We start from the raw sequence: 20,939 nt of genomic DNA on the forward strand, positions 1-20,939 counted from the left end.
CCAATGACGTGGCCACCCTATCCCCTTCCCTTCTTTTCTTTTGAATTTCTTCTAGATCCCTCTATGACCGTTAGATTGGTCTTTGCTTTGCTTTATCTTTGCTTTTGCTTTTTGGCCATGTGTATGGTTTAGATCATGGCCACGTCCCTAGGGTTTTTAGAGTCTCCTTATGTAAGCCTCACTATATAAAGGCACCAACCCTCATTGTAAAAATCAGGCTTGAAAGAAATAGAAATTTTCACAAAGAGAGATTCTTTGTTCTTGTCTCACCCCTCTCCTTAGCCTAAGTCCGGGACTTGGCTCTTGAGAAACCCTAAGAGATTCACAAACCGGGTTTGTAATCTCTTAGTTGACCGTATCAAGAGGAGAGCCAACCCTCTTGTGTCGTCGCATCAAACCACCTCTATTCCATCGCCCATCTCTTTCGTCCCACCGTCCCAACCTCGAGTTCTCTTCCGCCAGCTCTCGAGTCTATCATCGATTCCACTTCGCCAGCCTCGAGTTCTTTACCATCAGTCCTTGAGACTTCCCAGTACCATCTCGCGTCGCTTCCACCTCCGTTTCCCACCGAGTCCTGCCATTAGCCGTATCCGTTCCGCCGCGTCCGTACGTCCGAGAAGGCTTCACGACCGTTTTCACGAACCGTTCGTTGGAACCTCCTCAACTCTCGTTTCTGTCGTTTGNGTTTTATCTTTGCTTTTGCTTTTTGGCCATGTGTATGGTTTAGATCATGGCCACGTCCCTAGGGTTTTTAGAGTCTCCTTATGTAAGCCTCACTATATAAAGGCATCAACCCTCATTGTAAAAATCAGACTTGAAAGAAATAGAAATTTTCACAAAGAGAGATTCTTTGTTCTTGTCTCACCTCTCTCCTTAGCCTAAGTCCGGGACTTGGCTCTTGAGAAACCCTAAGAGATTCACAAACCGGGTTTGTAATCTCTTAGTTGACCGTATCAAGAGGAGAGCCAACCCTCTTGTGTCGTCGCATCAAACCACCTCTATTCCATCGCCCATCTCTTTCGTCCCACCGTCCCAACCTCGAGTTCTCTTCCGCCAGCTCTCGAGTCTATCATCGAATCCACTTCGCCAGCCTCGAGTTCTTTACCATCAGTCCTTGAGACTTCCCAGTACCATCTCGCGTCGCTTCCACCTCCGTTTCCCACCGAGTCCTGCCATTAGCCGTATCCGTTCCGCCGCGTCCGTACGTCCGAGAAGGCTTCACGACCGTTTTCACGAACCGTTCGTTGGAACCTCCTCAACTCTCGTTTCTGTCGTTTGAATCCTCTCTGGATTCGAATCCTTGAAGCTTGGTCGAGGAAAGTCCCACCGATTCTGACTTGACCGAAGACACACTCCTCCATCGATCCATAGCCGCGTCCGCGGGTCACATCAGTACTACTCCTGCAATATCTACTGCAGAGTATGAAACATCGATTGAGGTGACTGCTATTAAACACATATTATTTTAAAACCTACACAAAACTTCCTATGAACAAACGTCAATATACAAAATAGAAGACCAAAAAATAAACAACATAAACGAAAACAATATATAAAACGACGTAAATACTCTTAAATATAGCAACCAAAATCAAATACAACAACAAACGTAAATATGGCTTTACGTAACAAAAAAACAAATAATACACAACAAAACCTAGAATACACCTTAATCTAACTATCGCGCGTAGCGCGGGTCAATTGCTAGTTTAATTATATAAACATTATTTATAGAGCACGCAAAAGTCAATGTACTGGATTTTAGGCCTTATTTGTTAAAGCCCATTAAGCCCATAAAGCAAGAACTCAAAAGTGGATAGGATTTTTTCCCCGGAGACGACTATCCTGTGAACTCGCCTTCAGCTTTCTTCACTCACCTTCCTTCCTTCACAGTGAGAATCAATGGCGTCTTCTACTCTATCAACCCTTTGCAGCTCAACCTCGTCTTCTCTACATCCCAACTCTAAACTCTCACATTCTCTTTCAGCTAAATTATCATCTAAAGCAAATGTTTCGGTTCAGTTTCTGGGAAAGAAACAGTCTCCACTTCTCTCTTCATCCCCGAGGTTTCTCACTGTTATCGCCATGGCTCCACCTAAACCCGGAGGCAAAGCTAAAAAAGGTTCAATCTTTTAACTACCCATTTCCTTAAAACCTATAAATTCTCTTACTTCCTTCGGCTTAATTGAGAGGTTGTTGTGTTGGGATTTTTTTTGCAGTTGTGGGGGTTATTAAACTGGCTTTAGAGGCGGGGAAGGCAACCCCGGCGCCACCGGTCGGTCCGGCGCTTGGTTCGAAGGGAGTTAACATTATGGCTTTTTGCAAGGATTACAATGCAAGAACCGCTGATAAAGCTGGTTATATCATTCCTGTCGAAATCACTGTCTTCGATGTGAGTTTATGCTCTTTTACTACAATCTTGATTAAGGTTTGATTAAGGTAGAGAAGAGTAACATTGTGGTAATTTGTCATCAAAGCTGGGTTTTCAAGTGTTGCAACTTGTGATTGAGTGGCTTTAGAATGGTGATTTGTCTCTGATTTATAGCTCTATGAGGTCGTTTCATGGAGTTTATATGTATGGTTGCAGGATAAGAGCTTCACGTTTATCCTCAAAACCCCACCTGCTTCGGTTTTGTTGCTTAAGGCTGCAGGTATTCTTTTAATGTGCCTTGTGACTTGTGACCAATGATTGTGCATTTTGATAAATAGGTTTGCCTATGTAGAAATGATTATATGGCATGGTTGAATATTACTTCTGCTCCTTTGTCAACTATAGAGATTCTAATTTATAGCATGGTACAAGAACAAAATCATTCATACTTGTGATGTTGTCCTCTCAATATAGAATCAATTTAACTTGAGGTGTGCTAGCTACACTATTTCTGTTTTGTTTCGAGTTTCATCAGATCATTACTTGAGCTTCTACTCAAAGATATAGTTATTGGAAAGATTATCATGTTTGTGATGTAGGTTTCTGAATATATCATGTATGAGATGTGGCATCTCTAGTCTACTCATTTTGTGTCTTTTCCTGGGAGTTTTGTGATGTTTGACATTTGTTGAGTTTTGGAAATAGGTGTTGAGAAGGGATCAAAAGATCCACAGCAAGATAAAGTTGGGGTGATCACAATCGATCAGCTGCGAACAATTGCAGCAGAGAAGCTGCCTGACCTGAACTGCACGACCATTGAATCCGCTATGAGAATCATTGCAGGAACTGCAGCTAACATGGGGATAGACATTGACCCTCCAGTTCTTGAACCCAAAAAGAAAGCAGTTTTGTTGTAAAAGCCTGCATGGTAGTTTCTATTCGATAATGCCTTACTCCTTTCAAAATGTAATTTCCAACATGATGCTTAAGAGAGTTCGATCTAATGATTGTTTTGCATAAATCAGTGTTTTGGTACAACATGTGTATCGTGTGTATTGTGTATGTGTATTTGTTATCAAAAATGAAATTAGCAGGTGCAACATTTGAAAAGCATGAATGGTTACAGTCTCAAGAATTGGTAAGGCATGTAAAGATTGTGATTGTATAGGAAACAAGTCAACGAGAAGGGATTATATAATGGCAATGACCTTCAAGTAAAGAGATTATTGTTTCCACTCTAGTCTCTAGGCAAACCAAAGTTTCTTCTACATTTAATCTTGATGAGCCGCATATGCAAGAATTGTGAGACTGATGGCTTTTATGCCACCAACAACTTCAACTGCCATGAAGATGAGCCAGAAGAGTACGGCGGTTGAGGGTTTCTTCGTAGAGGTTGATCGATCTTTAATGTCGTGAGGACATACAAGATTGTTCAATGTCCAAGAAGAAACCTGAGCCGCCATGATCATTGGTCTGTGTCTCTTTAGCAGATGAAGCTATTTGTGGTTATAAAGCCAACAGCTTTGTCATTCTCACATATGCGTCCCATATCCTTCCTTAACTCTGAGCGCTCCACTTGCTAATTTTGTTTTTCATAATCACTTGATTTTGCAAATTTCTACTCAGTTTTATAACCTAAACAATCATCTTAAACTTTCACTTGATTTCGTCAATTTACACCTTTCTCCAATGAAATTTCCGTAGCAATTACTTCGTTTATGCAATACATAAAAATCTTAGAAGAATCAAGAAATTATTTCATTTTGTCTCAACTATAAATGGCTACAGATTTTATCGTTTTAACTTCTTGTATGTTTTTTTTTGTCTACATACCATTTGATGAGTATGAAAAAGACTAGTGGATTTTACGATGCAGAGGATATTGAGGATCACTTCATGTTCAAGAAGAAGCTCTAAGCCTCTAAGATATTGAGGATCGCTTGTAGCACGTGCTATACGACATGGATGAAGGCATACTGCATGCTGTTTACATACAAGGTTAGAGTGATTAATGTGTCAAGCGTTGCGACTAAAATCATCACCAAAAGGGTTTCTTTCAATGTACATTGGGAGAAAACCAGAAGAAGAAGCAGAGTTACAATGACATTGTGTCAATTCCTTACTTTTGAACCAGCCTTTCTTTCAAACTCTTCTCAACAAAGCCAAAAGAAGAGTTTGGATTTAATCATCAAGGTGGCTTCACAATCCGTAGATATTTATTCTCACAGTAAATTTCCACATGCCATATCAGAACTCTAATGCTAAACCAAGAAGCATACTTGCCGTTTGGTGAGTTAACGATGTAGCTTGGCCTGAAAGAAACATCAATGATTAAAAGTATAAGAGATGGAAATTGAATCCAAAAACCAATGAAACAATAAAGCCAATGCTTTTTAGAAACATTAATGAACAGTTATTGACTATTGTAATAGTCTTTACAATTTGTATTCAACGAACTCGTTGCTGATGCTTGGTGCTATTAATTTCTTTGGGATTGTTTTCACTCTTTTGGTTCCTGAATCTAAAGGCAAGTGTCTTGACTCTTGAAGAGATTTCGAGAGAAGATGAGGAACAGAGATGTGGCGGAGATGACTGTTCCCGTTTGATTTTTTTGGCATACGCATTTTGTAATATATGAAGTCCATTGAATAAAGATTTCTAATTACTATAGACCACCATTGATCTTTCTGGAAACACAAATTCATGAACATTGGTCTGTTGTTGAAGGCATCGGTTATTCCCAAACTTATCGAACAATGCCTTCACAAGTCAGCCATATTCCTCTGTTTTTTGTCCAATGGTAAGGAGCTGTCAAGAAACCAACTCTCAGGGACTATTCTAAAGGACTCCGTTGAAGGGAATGGAGGATTTTGGTGGTCTTCCTCTTGAGGAAAGTTGTCTTGTAATGAACAAGTTCCTTTATTACACATTTTGTTTGATACTTTGTCTTATAACAAAGAAAACTTTAGTATGTCTCTCGGCTACAGAAGAAAAACTCCAATTTCAATGTTATATATATTAACAGAAGAAAAACACACTCGAGTTGAACCATACAAAGAGAAATAGTGAAATATCCTTACTACATATTCCCAACTCACAGCTTTTGAGTAATGGAATTTAAGTGGTGACTACACTAGTCTAATTTACCAAAAGAAATAAACAACCAAAGCTGTCAAGTCTCACAAGTCTACTAATATATCTGACCATTGTCTTTTTGCTAATGACATTATCCTTGAGTTTTACACACATATCAATGTTGTTGATCCTTAATTTTCTGTATATATCAATAGAACATAGGGATCTACTTGTAATTATTATTAAATCCTAGACTTTCCTTGTACTATATATATGTGTATAACTCATTCTTAATAAGATAAGAAACATTCGGAACCTATATGGTATCAGAGCCTACGATCAAAATAACCCTAAAATTTTTCTAAACACAACGCCGCCACCATGACTACCTCTCCATCGACAGGTGAAGTCATCACAAACGGAACCACTCCGCTCTTCATTGTCAACACTGGCAATGTCACCAAACTCACCGATACCAACTACTTAATGTGGAGTCTTCAGATCCACGCTTTGGTTGATGGTTATGAACTTGCTGGATACCTTGACGGATCCACCATTGCCCCTCCTCCTACGGTCACCACTGGAACCATCTCTATCCCCAATCCATATTTCGTCATCTGGAAACGTCAAGATCGCCTCTTGTTTAGCTCCTTGCTTGGAGCTATGTCTCCATCTGTTCAACCTCTGGTCTCGCGCGCCACCACGACTGCTGAAGTATGGGAAACCCTTGCTTCTACCTTTGCCAAACCAAGTCGTGGACATGTTCAAGGCATCCGCACTCAACTCAAGGTATGGACTAAGGGAAATAAAACCATTGATGAATATGTTCGTGGCCTTGTTATACGTTTTGATGAATTAGCTGCACTTGGTAAACCTATGGATCATGAGGATCAAATTGAGAAGATTCTTGAAGGTCTTCTAGAAGACTTCAAACCGGTTGTCGACCAGATCGAGGGCAAGGGCTCTCCACCAACCATCGCTGATGTTCATGAGCGCTTGCGTAATCGTGAAGCAAGGCTCCTTGCCGTTGCTGCTGCCACTCCAGCTCCATTTTCCATCTCTGCTAATATGGTACAACATCGTCCCAACAACAACAACAACTCCTACCACAACAACAACAACAACAACAGGAACAACAACCGCTTCCGATCTCAACAACAACAATAACAACAACTGGCAGTCCTATAACAGCAACAACAACCGCAACACCAACAATCGGTCTTCAAGACCCTACTTGGGCAAGTGTCAACTATTCCACACACAGGGACACAGCGCTCGGCGCTGTCATCAACTTCTCTCCATGCAGTCTGCTACCTCTAGCAACTCCAGTCCGTTTACGCCGTGGCAACCCCGTGCCAATGTCGCCGCTGTTCTCGACTCTGGAGCAACACATCATATCACTTCCGACCTCAAAAATCTCTCCTTGCACCAACCCTACAATGGTGGTGACGATCTGACCATTGCTGATGGCTCTACCATGCCTATTACACATACTGGTTCCATTCTTCTTCCTACTCAAACTCGATCTTTAAAGTTGGATAAAGTCTTATGTGTTCCTGATATACATCGAAATCTCATTTCTGTATATCGCCTTTGTAACGCTAACCAAGTATCTGTTCATTTCTTTCCTGCGTTCTTTCAGGTGAAGGATCTGACTACGGGGGTCCCATTACTCCAAGGCAAAACTGATCAAGAGTTGTATGTGTGGCCGCTGACACAACCGATGGCTATGGCCATGTTATCCTCGTCGGGTCCAAGAACAAGTCTTCTCTCGTGGCATTCACGATTGGGTCACCCTTCTCCTCCAATTCTAAACACTATTGTTTCTACTTTTTCCCTTCCTGTTGTTTCTTCTGCTTCAAAACACTTATGTTGCTCAGATTGTCTTATCAATAAAAGTCACAAATTACCTTTTACACAGTCTTCAATCACCTCCACATATCCTCTTGAATATGTTTTCACAGATGTTTGGACCTCTCCAATCCTTTCTACTCAAAACTACATATACTATCTTGTTCTTGTTGAGCATTACACTCGATACACATGGTTGTATCCTCTTCAACGCAAATCTGATGTTAAAACCGTGTTTTCTACGTTCAAGGCTTTAGTTGAAAATCGATTTCACACACGGATAGGGACATTATTCTCGGATAATGGGGGCGAATTTATAGCTTTGCGGCAACTACTCTCGACTCATGGAATCACTCATCTCACTTCACCGCCTCATAAACCAGAACATAACGGTTTATCAGAAAGGAAACATCGCCACATTGTGGAGACAAGTCTCACACTCATGTCGACAGCAAACTTACCCAAGGATCACTGGCCATATGAATTTGCCACTGCAGTATTTCTTATCAACAGGATGCCCACACTTGTTCTTGGTCTCCAATCACTGTTTCAGAAGCTCTTTCAAACCAGTCCAAACTATGAGAAGCTACGGGTGTTTGGCTGCTTATGCTTCCCTTGGCTACGACCCTACACGAATCACAAACTCGATGCTCGCTCTCTTGGTTTTGTCTTCCTTGGTTACTCTCTCACGCAGAGTGCATACTACTGCCTCCACATTTCCTCTGGTAGCATCTATACTTTACGTCACGTTCAATTTGTGGAACATACTTTTCCGTTTCGACAAACGATGCCGCAAAATGCAAATGAAACACCATCATACTCGAGCTCATCTCCCTTGCAAATGCTTCCGGCTCTGCCTCCGGTGACGTCATCGCCAGTGATCCCACCATAGTCACCACCTTCTCGGCCATCACCATCGTCATCACCGATTGCTAATACCTTTGTTTCTCCCTCGCTACCATTGTCGAGACCTCCTGTAATGTTTACATATCAACGACGTGACAAAACTGTGGCTCCTTCTACTGGACCATTACTCACTACTCGAGCTCATGATCAGTCTCCAGCTCGCCAAAGTTCGCCTGCCTCCCCGACAACGAGTAATGGACCCCCCTCTACAGATCCTCACCTGCCATCGTCTCCTCACCAACATGTATCGTCCTCTATCTCTATTACTTCTTCATCTTCTTCCTCTCCCTCAGTGTCTCCGGAGCCTACTGGTCCTCATGAAAATGAGTTGAATCCCACAACTCAGACTCACCCTCGTCCTCTTGAGCCCACTGCTCGACCACAAAATGAGTTGCAACCCACAACTCAGCTTCAACCACCACAAAACCACCCACCACGCCAAGCTGTTTCCACACGACCACAGAGCCAAACACAAAATATTGAACCACCGCAAAATCACCACAAAATGCAAACTCGATCCAAAAATAATATTAGCAAACCCAACCCAAAATTTGGTCTACATGCAACAGTTCACAACTCCTTATCTCCGGAAACAAAAAGAATAGTTCAAGCTCTTAAGGATCCGTTTTGGGGACGGGCGTGTTTGGTTGAGTACGATGCTCTAACGGGCAACTTCACATGGTATCTGGTGCCTCATGATGTCAAATAAAATATAGTCGGTTGCAAGTGGGTGTTCACCACAAAATTTCTAGCTGATGGATCACTTGATCGGTACAAAGCACGCTTGGTTGCTAAAGGATTTCATCAACAATATGGCAAAGACTATGCTGACACTTTTAGTCCTGTAATCAAGTCTACAACTATCCGCGCTGTCCTTGATGTTGCAGTGAAGAAGAATTGGGTCATCAAGCAGCTTGATGTTAACAATGTTTTTCTTCAGGGTGACCTCACTGAAGAGGTTTACATGTTTCAACCGCCGGGATTTGTTGACAAGGATCGACCCCACTATGTCTGTCTACGGTCTTAAGCAAGCTCCTCGCGCTTGGTATATGGCTCTTAAACAACATCTTCTTGATTCTGGTTTTACTAACTCTCTCGCAGATGCGTCCTTGTTTATTCAAGGCTCAGGCTCTAACCTCACATATGTCCTTGTCTACGTTGAAGATATCATCGTCACGGGAAGTCATTCACCCACCGTTGATGTTGTCCTCACTGCCTTTGCAGATCGTTTCTCCATCAAGGATCTTGTTGATCTTCATTACTTCCTTGGTATTGAAGTCTCTCGGTCCAAACGCAGAATGCATCTCATGCAGCGTAAATACATCAATGACCTCCTCCTCAAGACCAACATGTCTGATGCAAAGCCTGTTTCTACGCCTTTACCAACCTCACCAAAACTCACACTCACAAGTGGTGCTCTTCTTGATGATCCATCTAAATACCGCTCTGTTGTGGGTAGCCTTCAATACCTTTCATTCACTCGACCTGATATCTCTTATGTTGTGAGTCGCCTGTCTCAGTTCATGCATCGCCCGACTCAGGATCATTGGCAAGCTGCAAAACAAGTACTCTGATATCTTGCGGGTACCACGACTCATGGTATTTATCTTCATGCCTCTTCTCCTAGCTCACTCCACTATTTTTCAACGTCTCCTGTTAAACTACACGGCTTCTCTGATGCGGATTGGGCGGGAGATATTGATGATTATATCTCTACAAATGGCTATGTTATTTACCTTGGTCGCAATCCAATCTCTTGGTCCTCCAAAAAGCAGACCGGTGTTGCTCGTTCTTCGACTGAAGCTGAGTATAGAGCTGTCGCTAACACTGCGGCCAAACTTTGTTGGCTGTGTTCCTTGTATTCTGAACTGCGCTTGAACCTCCCATCTGCTCATGTCATCTATTGTGATAATGTTGGTGCTACGTACCTCTGTGCAAATCCGGTCTTCCATTCCCGAATGAAGCACATCGCTCTTGACTACCATTTCATACGAACTCAAATTCAGTCCAACCAACTTCCTATTTCACATGTTTCTACTCATGATCAGTTGGCAGGATACTCTCACCAAACCACTACCACGCGCCCGGTTCCACGAAGCTTGTTTCAAGATTGGAGTCATCAAGCTCCCTCCATCTTGAGGGGGTGTATAGGAGATCAGTATATATCAATAGAACTTAGGGATCTACTTGTAATTATTATTAAACCCTAGACTTTCCTTGTACTATATATATGTGTATAACTCATTCTTAGTAAGATAAGAAACATTCAGAACCTATATCCAACTGTGAAGAAGCGCTGATGCAGAATTGCAGATCTTTCTATCTTTGTGTTTTGTAAGACTCTCAAGCCTTAGCATGATCCGTCTTGTTTCAGTAGCAGTTGTGCTGATGCAAAATTCTATGAGTAATGAGAGAGTGTCTACACAGATTGATGCCTCTGCTTTAGCCGCTAGAAGTCCCTTTGCTTTGGCCACATCCGCTGTTTTTTTTTGGTGATATCGAAGAGTTCCAACATCTCTGTTGAGTTCTTCTTCAAGGCTGGACAGTGTTTAAGGTTTTGAGAATCTTTCAAAGGCGCCTGCTTCTTCTTCTTTATCTGGAGAGTTGTTCTTGATGTTGGTAAAACAGACTTGCAAACGCCAGGCTTGTGCTTAGTTTTTCCCGTTTCATGAGCCTTGGATATAGGGGTTTCAGAAAGCTTCATTGGTAGAGACCTTGCTGCGATAGTCTTATTGCAATCTTCTTCAGGCTTGTGTTGAATCTCTCTCGTTTCAAGAGGCTTAGATCTCTGATCATCTGTCTTGTCCAATACTTGAACAGAAGCATCAGGCTTGTGTTGTTTTAGATGAATCTTGGTTGGAAATTGGAATAGATGATATGGTAGTATTGTTGTTGTCCCTCAAGTCAGATAATTTCACCAGACGTCGACGTTTCTTTGCCTGAACTGAAAAGGACTTGCGATCACCATCATCAATTTGTTTAATCTCTGCGGTTTTTTCCTGAGACCTAGATGGAGGTTTGTTGCAAGTAGAAGAGTTTCGTCCGTTGGAGTAAAAAAGAGTCTTCATCCATGATTTGAACAGAGATTAGCTTCCATTCGCAACTTAGGGTTTTCATGATCTCTCAGACTCGCCAACAGAGGGATCGCATTGGAATGACAAAGATCTTTGACAGAGAGATTCAAGCTCTGCTTCATGTATCGTAGAATATCAAAGCAGCGATCATCCTCATGTGAATTCGCAGCTCTAATTGCAGAATATGCCAAACGGTGAAGATCAGATAATCTCTCCTCTGTTGCAATCGCAATCTTCATCATCTTCTTCAATCAAGTATTCGTCTGTTGAATTGAATGCTCCAAAACGTTGTAAGCTAGCTAGGGTTATTAAAACTCAACACAAGATATCAGATTATGGAAAAATAGAGAGAGAGAGAGAGGGGCTTTAGTCGTATTGTATATTTGATACCCACTCCAAATTATATATAGACGGTAAGAGACTTCAGAAAAAGGAAATAAAAGGAAGCTACTTCCTTTGATCCCAAGGAAATTCACGAAGACAAAGTCTCAGGTAGATTTAAACTGGCATACAATATTTCCTTTTCTTTGTCCTGAGGGTAAATTCGTTAGATCAAGTATTTTAACGTTAATCAGACTAGGAGTACTTTTAAACATGAGAAATACCCTAGAATGGTACACATTTGGGTTTTTGTTCCAAAACTAGCACACATGCTGGAATGTTCCAAAACTAACATTTCTTAATATTTAGTAATTAATAGAGAGAAATATTATTATTTAAAAAAACTCAAAAAAATCAAAACCCGATCTCTCTTACATTTTTCTCCGGCGAAGCTTGATGAATTTTCCGATCAGAGATCTTCATTTCTGATCTCAGATTTTCCCGTGAAGCTTCAATCAGGTACAAAATCTGTTGGCTTATCTTTCAATTTCTCTTTCTTCTTCTTCGATTTCTGAGTTTGAAATTGTTGGGTTACTTCCAAAGGCGGTCACTATAACGACAAAGGAAGAAAATCAAAACTTTGACAGGTCAATTTAGAGAATTGATGAAGGAGAAGCGTAGTATAGAGACGAACCTGAACGCGACGGCGAACAGAGTTGCAGGGATGGATCTGTTTCACCTTCGGTGGCCAAGATTGACACTGTTATGTACCAATTGAGAGAAATTGACGGTTCCAATCATCTCTTCTTACCAAGATCAACACCCTCAGGTACCAATTTCAAACTGGAAATCTCATTGTAGAGAAATAGAAACTGGTGTGTGTGATAGAAACTGCAAATGCTTCAATAACACTGATTGGCTTGTGGAAGTTGATGGAAGCCAAATCCTTCATGAATTTAGTACATTGTGATTTTGATATCCTTTTTATTGATGAAAATTATGAATTTAAGTGTTGATTTGAACTAGATGATGAATTTTAAGCTAGGTGGTCTTTAAATTTTTTGACAGATATGGTGCCTTGCTCGAGAGATTCTTTGGTAGACAAGATTTAGTAAAAAACACTAAGGATTGTATCATTGATTTAGGAGGAGCAGATCTTCTAGATACCAATGTTTGTTCTTTTATATGATACTTACTCTCTTTAAACCAAGACACTTAGGATGTGATTTGTATGATTTCTCTAATCTATTCATTTCATTATTTGCCTAAGATGCAAAACTCAAAAGATTCATACTTAGGGGCAGGCATATCATCAGTTTTTATTTCTATTACCATGTCTATCATCTTATTGAATCTCTTGGTTTCATTATTTTAGTTCTAGTTAAAATTATAAATAATCATTATAGTTACATTCATTTTTCTTGCTAGCCTAGTTTTGAATTATTGTCTTGTACTAACTTGATAAGTCTCCATGTTGAGGACCAAAGAGGTTTACTGCACTTTCCTATAGTCTTTAGAAGTGCAGTGTAAGTTTAAATGTTTTCATGAATCTATTTGGGGTTCTGCTAGTGATATAACATAGCAACATTGTTTGGAAGTTCCCTCATGTGGTTTGTTTTGGGAATGGTTTAGTCTATTTTTGAGAGGTCTGAGAAGGACATGAGGGACATAATATATCTACATGAGCTGAGGTGTCTAAGTTTGACAAAATTGATGGAAAGAACAAGGCCATCGAATATGACAACTTCATGGAGAAATGATAGACAAGAAGCATAGTACATAGCCAAAGTTGAACACGACGGTGAAGCGAGTCACATCAATGGATCATTTGTAAAATCTGTATAATACTTATATTCGTCAAGAGTTTGCACTTGAATGTATTATGATCATCCTACTTCTTGAATTTTTTTGAAGTTAAAGAGAACCTGTAACAGTAAATATGTTCATGAAGTCTTCATGAATTTTTATGAAATTTGTCATGAAATTATTTTTCTATGAAGGTCTTCCTGAATTGGGTAAAGTCTTCCTAAATATATGAGAATCCTTCCTGAATGTTTTATGATCATTTAACAATTTTTACTTGGATGTATTAGGGCAACCCCAATGGGGGGTTATATTTTTGAGCCTCTTAAAATTTTTAAGTAATATATTATGTACTTTTAGTAGACTAAGAATTTTGGGAATCTTAACTAAAATTTCTCCTCCAATGGTGGGTTTTAATTTTGAGTCTCTTAATTTGAATTTTTTTTTTCTGTAAATCACAACCAACAAACACAGAAAATACACTTGTACAGATCTATTCACTATTGTAGTCTTAAAAAAGCACAATCTAAATCAACAATGCAGCCTCTCTATGTCTTCAGAATCAAAACAGAGAATGCTAATAAGTTTTGTTTCAATCAATTCTACATGCACAATCATAAGTTCATGACACATAAACGTCAGATTCACCAATGCAACCAAACAGAAATGAGATCATCAAGCAGCTGAACATCAGCTAAAAGCTTTGTTGGAGGACAACCTGCGGATGCAAAAGCTTTACCAGAAGATTCCACTCTCTGCAACTCTTTTTTCATCAGTAAAATTTTGTCAATTGCAGCAATAAGAGACCTCACTGAGTTGGATAATCTCTAATGTAATGTCTGCATTGACAAAACATGAAAGTAACAGAAAATAGTAGAGCTTTATCAATCCAAAATCACAAACTTCTATCAATCCGAAACCAAACCAAATTCTAATCTAATCACCAAATCGAGAACCAAAAGCAATAGATCTAGAGGGTTATACCATGTTAGGTTTGAACTCCTTGATTGTTCTTCCTCATCACCATGTTCTGTCTGCTCATTATCCACTTCTCAGCATCATTCCATTTGGATGGCATTTGTCTCGAAGGGTAAGCTCTTGAGCCATGATTCTGATTCGAACGCTCGCCACGAGCTCGGTGAAACTCGAAGCTTGAAGAGCTAGCTTTACTGTCATAATCAAGGTTCTCATCTTCTTGAGGTCTCATCATGTGAGAAGCCATACTCAAGTCCCCTTTTCTGTATTGTTGCGGTCTCGGTTGATCGTGTTCCTTCACAACACCATCAGAACGGTGTCTTGACGCTTGATTATCGCACTCGGTCAGATCCAAAACTGGCTCATTTGGAAGTTTAGCTACTTCAACATCCGTAGTTGTAACCGCCACTAGACGTAACACACTACAAGAACAGAGCAAAGAAACAAATTTTAGCCAAATTCAGGAGTTAAATCGATGAAAAGACTTCAAATTGTAATATAGAACAGCGAAACCAAACAAAGAAGAGGTCAAAGACACAAACTTTATCCAAGAACAGAGCAAAGACACAAGCTTAAGCAAAGTTTTCAGGACCAAAACAGAACAAAGACACGAGCTTTTGCCAAGTGTTGAGGACCAAAACAGAACATAGCAAAGACATATGTTGGATACAATCCAAGTCCCACATCTGAAGTTTAAAGGGACCTTGATCTGAGCTACAACCTTAGCTCTGATACCAAATCTAAGAACAAAGAGCTTGAAGATATAAGAACACCTCTCTTATATTATTGATTTAGAAAACTCTCTCAAAAACTAAATCTCTCTCTCAAGTCTTATGGAACACCTCTCCATAGACTCTTATATTTATAGGTTTCTTATTTTCCTAAACCTATTAGAATTAACATATTACAATTTATTAATCTTAGGAACTTTTCCTTTTCCTATTCTATCTCTTTTGGCAACTTCCTAGGAGATAGCTTCTTCCACAAGTTGGAATTATCCAACATTCTCCCCCTTAATTCCAACTTGAACTTCGTGTGCTTCAATCTCTTGTACTCCGATCAGGTTCCTCATTTCTTTGAACTTGATTCTTGCTAGTGGCTTAGTAAGGATGTCCGCCTTCTGTTCATCACCAGGAACATGCTCTACTTCAATCTGATCATTCTCCACACTCTCACGAATGAAATGGTACTTTGTGAGTATGTGCTTACTCCTTCCATGAAACACTGGATTCTTACTTAGAGATATGGCTGACTTGTTGTCAATCCTTAGTAAGATCTTCTTATCTAGACTAAGTATCTCTCTTAGCAGCNGTATTTCTCTTAGCAGCTCCTTCAACCATATGGCTTGCTTTGCTGCTTCTGTAGCTGCCATAAACTCCGCTTCACATGATGACATCGCCACTGTTTGTTGTTTCTGTGAGGTCCAAGTGATTAAAGATGAACCAAGATAGAACACATGACCTCCCGTACATCTTCCATCATTGATATCAGCCTTGTAACTGCTGTCTCTGTAACCAACAACCTTACTCAACCCATCTCGCTTGTAGAACAAGCCTAAGTTGGTAGTTCCTTTCACATACCTTAACAAATGTTTGAGAGCTTGTCCGTGTACTACTCTTGGACTCTACATATACCGGCTTAAAACTCCTACAGCAAAAGCCAAATCGGGTCGTGTATGAAGCAGATACCTCAAACACCCGATTGTTCTTCTATATCTTGTGGCATCAATCTCAGGTTGTTTCTCAGCCTTTGATATCTCCATACCAGGCTCCATTGGTATGTGCGCTGAGTTGCACGAATCCATCTTAGTATCGACAAGATTACCTCGAGCATAACCTTCTTGTTTTATTCTTATCCCATCTACTCCTTGTACTACTTCAATACCAAGATAATATGTCAACTTGCCGAGATCTGACATCTCAAACTCTCTTGACATATCCCTTTTGAATTGTTCAATGACTTTCTGTGAAGTTCCTGTCACAAACAAGTCATCAACATAGATTGCCACCACCAGTCTTTCTTTCTTGTCGCTCTTAAGATACACAGTAGGTTCCTGGATGCATCTCTTAAAACTCATCTTCTTCAGAACATGATCAAGCTTCACGTTCCAAGCTCTTGGAGCTTGACGTAGACCATACAACGCCTTATGTAGTCTGTACACTCGATCCTCTTGTCCTCCCTTAACAAAGCCTTCGGGTTGGCACACATAAACCAGCTTGTTTAAGTCACCATTCAAGAATGCGGTTTTCACATCAAGGTGATGAATCTCCCATCCCTTTGAAGCTGCAATAGCAATGAGTAGTCGAATAGTTTCAATTCGAGCTACAGGTGCAAATGCTTCTTCAAAGTCTACTCCTTGTTGTTGTACATAACCTTTTGCTACAAGTCTTGCCTTGAACTTGTTCAATGATCCATCCAATTTCTTCTTGATTTTATACACCCACTTCAACCCTATTGGTTTGACACCATCCGGCTTCTCAACTAGCTCCCAGGTTTTATTTCTAGCGATAGACTCCAGCTCAGCCTTCATCGCTTTAACCCACTCTTGCAAACTTAATGCTTCAGAAACAGACTCTGGTTCACCATCTATGGTAAGTAGAAGTTGTTCACTCTCTAGTTCAGCTAGTAGTACATAATCATTGAGGTATCGAGGTTTGTTGATAACACGTCCATATCTTGTGACAACTTGCTGATTTTCACCTACTTGATCCACGTTTTGTTCATCTTCTATCTCTTCTTCTTGGTTTGCAGGTTCTCGATCCGGTTCATGATACTCGACATTGTCATCGTGATTGTTCTCCTCTTCGTTTCCTTCTTCTACAAACCCACCACGAGATAGTTCAAACCTTCCTGGTTCTCCATTGGTTTGGTTTTTTGCAATCGACCAATCCCAAACTTTTGTCTCGTCGAACACGACGTCTCTGCTTACAAACACTTTCCTTGTAACTGGATCATACAGCCTATTAGCTTTCGAACCTGGTTCTGTCCCTAGATTGATCAAAGTTCTCGACCTGTCATCTAACTTCTTAAGATGTGGTCCAATGATCTTAGCATAAGCAACACAGCCAAACACTCGTAGATGCTCGATGTTAGGTTTTCTCGTCGTGAAACTTTCATATGGAGTCTGACCCGCTAAAGCTTTGGTAGGAACTCGATTAATCAGATATGTTGAATGACGTACGGCCTCTCCCCATAGTTCATTCGGCAGATTCATAGCCTTAAGCAAGCTTCTTGTCATCTCCATTAATGTGCGGTTTCTTCTTTCAACTACACCATTTTGTTGAGGAGTATATGGTGCAGTTAAATGTCTAGAGACTCCATTTCCTTCACAGAACCGGTTGAACTCAAGCGAGGTGAACTCTCCTCCCCTATCGGTGCGAAAGGTTTTGATAGACAAACCTGTCTGCTTCTCAATTCCTTCCTTAAACCTTTTAAACCGATCGAAAGCCTCGCTTTTCTCCTTCAATAGCATTGTCCACATGTATCTCGAAAAATCATCAATAAGGACGAAGACATACCGGTTGTTAGCTGGTGTCGGTGGAGAGATTGGTCCACACAAATCACCATGAATCAGCTCCAAAGCTTAAGCTGCTCGAAAGGATGTTGAAGTAGGAAACACAGCTCTGGTCTGTTTTCCGACTAAACACGCAGTGCACACATTCTTCTCATGAACAGATTGTGGCATTCCAACAACCATTCCCTGTCTCACCATATTGTTCATCACTCCAACACTTACATGTCCCAGCCGTGCATGCCATGTTAGAGTAGTGTCATTATCTTGGATATAAAGACACTTAGGATACTCAACCTCCATTGACGTCTTGTACAAGCGGTTTGAAGATCTCGTGACTCTTACCAACAACCGCCCAGCAGGATCGCTTAAAGTTAACATGTCTCCCTTCATGTTCACTTCACATCCAAATTCAGTCGCTTATCCTAGACTGATAATGTTGTACTTCAAGTCGGGAATATAGTAAATCTCCTTGAGTGATCGCCTCTCACCCGTTTTTCCCACAAATACAATCGATCCCTTTCCAACAATATTGACAAACGAACCATCACCAAACTTAACCTTCCCTGTGATGTTCATATCTAGGCTTGAAAAGAATTCTTTCTTTCCCGTCATGTGGTTGCTAGCACCGTTGTCAAGATACCATATACTCTCACTGTTAGTATCATAGTTCTTGGGAAACACCTTATCCTCGTTCAAGAACACCACCTCATGAACGTAAAGTGCATCAGCTTCATGAGTTTCATTCAAATTTGTCTCTTGATGTGCAACTTCTTTCGCTTGACATGAAGATGCGTAGTGACCCGGTTTATCGCATCTCCAACAAATTATTTTGGATAGATCTTTCTTCTGGTTTTGATTCATGTTTTGGTTCTGGTTCTGTACTTGCTCTGTAGTATCTCCTCCACGATTCTGGCCATTGAACCTTCCTCGTCCTCTGCCTCTGCCAGAATTATCTCCACTGTAGTTACCACGACCAAAACCACCTCGACCATATCCACCACGACCATATCCTCCTCGACTGCCTCCTCTTCGACCATAACCTCCTCTGTTATAGCCTCCTCTGTTTCCTTGATATCCACCGTAGTTTCCTTGATTGTTTGAATTAGAGAACATAAGTTTTGCTTGGTCTTCACTCCGGGTCTCCTCCCCTACACGCTCTTCATAAGCTTTTATGCGACCAACTATGTCTCCAAAACCGGTTTTCTTCAAGTCTAAGACTTGTTCCAACGATGCAACGATATGAATATATTTGTGTCTTGGGAGTCCTTGTAAGAACTTCTTTACCAACTTTGATTCGTCAATGATCTCTCCCAAAGAAGCTGACTGCGATGCTAGGCCTGAGATCTTGCCAGCAAAGTCATCAACGGAGTCGGTATCATTCATCGTTACTCGATCAAGATCTGCAAGTAGGGTTTGAAGCCTTGCTTCCTTCACACGTTCCGCACCTTGGTGACGTGCTCGTATGGCTTCCCATAGGGATTTAGCCGAACCTTGATCTCCAACTTGCAGGATGAGTGACTCGGGGATGGATTGGAACAGTAGAGCAGTTGCAACGTCGTTCATCTTCTGATCGGTGGATCCAGGATCAATAGTCTCCCACACCTCGCTAACTCGAAGCGTGATTCTCATACGCATCAACCAAACGGTATAGTTTGTCGATGTTAACATCGGACATTGGATGGATGGTGATCCAAGGTCCTTGGTTCGCGGCAACGAATTTGAGTCGTCCCCCATACTTGGTTATGAACAGCTTCTCCTTCACAACCTTGATCTGAGCTACAACCTTAGCTTTGATACCAAATCTAAGAACAAAGAGCTTGAAGATATAAGAACACGTCTCTTATATTATTGATTTAGAAAACTCTCTCAAAAACTAAATCTCTCTCTCAAGTCTTATGGAACACCTCTCCATAGACTCTTATATTTATAGGTTTCTTATTTTCCTAAACCTATTAGAATTAACATATTACAATTTATTAATCTTAGGAACTTTTCCTTTTCCTATTCTATCTCTTTTGGCAACTTCCTAGGAGATAGCTTCTTCCACAAGTTGGAATTATCCAACAACATAAACTTTTTAGCCCAAGTTCCGGAGTTAAATCGAGCTAAAGACTTCAATTGTAACGTATAGCAGAGAGACGAAAAGAACAGGTGAAAAAAACACAAACTTTAGCCAAAGAACAGAGCAAAGACCAGAGAATTAAGCTAATTACATGATCAAACTGTGATACGGAAGAGGAGAGAGAGAGAAAAAACCATTGTGGTCGTCGTCGTCAGAATAAGATTGAGAATCTAACAAGCTGTTCTTGGAGAACTCGGTGTCATCTGAAATCTGAAGACGAGATGGAGAAGTTCTTGAAGAGTTAATGTTAGACTTGGATCCTTCTTTCTTCTTGTTATTCTGAGGACCCATTGGCTTCATCCGCAGCTTCGTTGGTGATTTAGTTAAGATTTTATCATGACCCTGATAAATATAAATCGACCTGGCTCCACCACTGCATGCTCAGCGTCTCTGGTCTCAAGCTCCTCCCCCTTTGTTCTCAGATTACATGCATCGCCGGAGGTCACAAGAAATTGAATCACTCAAACCGAGCTTTCAATCGATTTTTCAGAGATATCTCTTCTGATTTTTCAATATCTTCGTAGACAAAGAGAGAGAGGAGAAAGAGAAAATAGTCGAGAGTTTTTTTGGCCAACAAATAATTGACACGTACAGTCTCTTATTCTCAAATTCAGTATACTAAATAGGAGAGCCTCTTAGTTTTTTGATTTATTTTTTTCCTTCTTTTGAGTTACATACCCTCTTAAAACTCTTCGTTGGGGAAGGCCTTATGATCATCCTACTTCTTGATTTTTTTCATTGAAATTAAAGAGAACATATAATAGTAAATATATTCATGAAAGTCTTCATGAATTTTTAAGAAATCATTCATGAATTTTTTTTCCATGAAGAGACCTTTCTGAAATTCGATAAAACCTTCTGAAATATCTGAGAATCCTTCCTGAATGTTTTATGATCATTTAACAATTTTGTATTTGAATGTGAATT

The 20,939-nt window shown here is 40.5% G+C and overlaps 3 protein-coding genes across 3 annotated transcripts; all 3 read left to right on the forward strand.

Annotated features, from left to right (window-relative positions):
• Positions 1,817–3,484, forward strand: LOC104757664 (50S ribosomal protein L11, chloroplastic). Its single transcript, XM_010480415.1, has 4 exons — positions 1,817–2,122; positions 2,220–2,392; positions 2,588–2,651; positions 3,077–3,484. The coding sequence occupies exons 1-4, from the start codon at positions 1,903–1,905 to the stop codon at positions 3,286–3,288; spliced, it is 669 nt and encodes a 222-aa protein (XP_010478717.1). The 5' UTR covers positions 1,817–1,902; the 3' UTR covers positions 3,289–3,484.
• LOC104759636 lies at positions 5,828–7,135 on the forward strand. Its single transcript, XM_010482545.1, has 3 exons — positions 5,828–6,517; positions 6,711–6,942; positions 7,089–7,135. Exons 1-3 carry the CDS (start codon positions 5,828–5,830, stop codon positions 7,133–7,135), a joined length of 969 nt encoding a protein of 322 aa, XP_010480847.1.
• Positions 9,211–9,777, forward strand: LOC109129914 (uncharacterized mitochondrial protein AtMg00810-like). Its single transcript, XM_019238956.1, has one exon. It carries the CDS (start codon positions 9,211–9,213, stop codon positions 9,775–9,777), a length of 567 nt encoding a protein of 188 aa, XP_019094501.1.

Source organism: Camelina sativa, chromosome 17, assembly GCF_000633955.1.
Source record: "Camelina sativa cultivar DH55 chromosome 17, Cs, whole genome shotgun sequence".
Classification (NCBI taxonomy): Eukaryota; Viridiplantae; Streptophyta; class Magnoliopsida; order Brassicales; family Brassicaceae; genus Camelina; species Camelina sativa.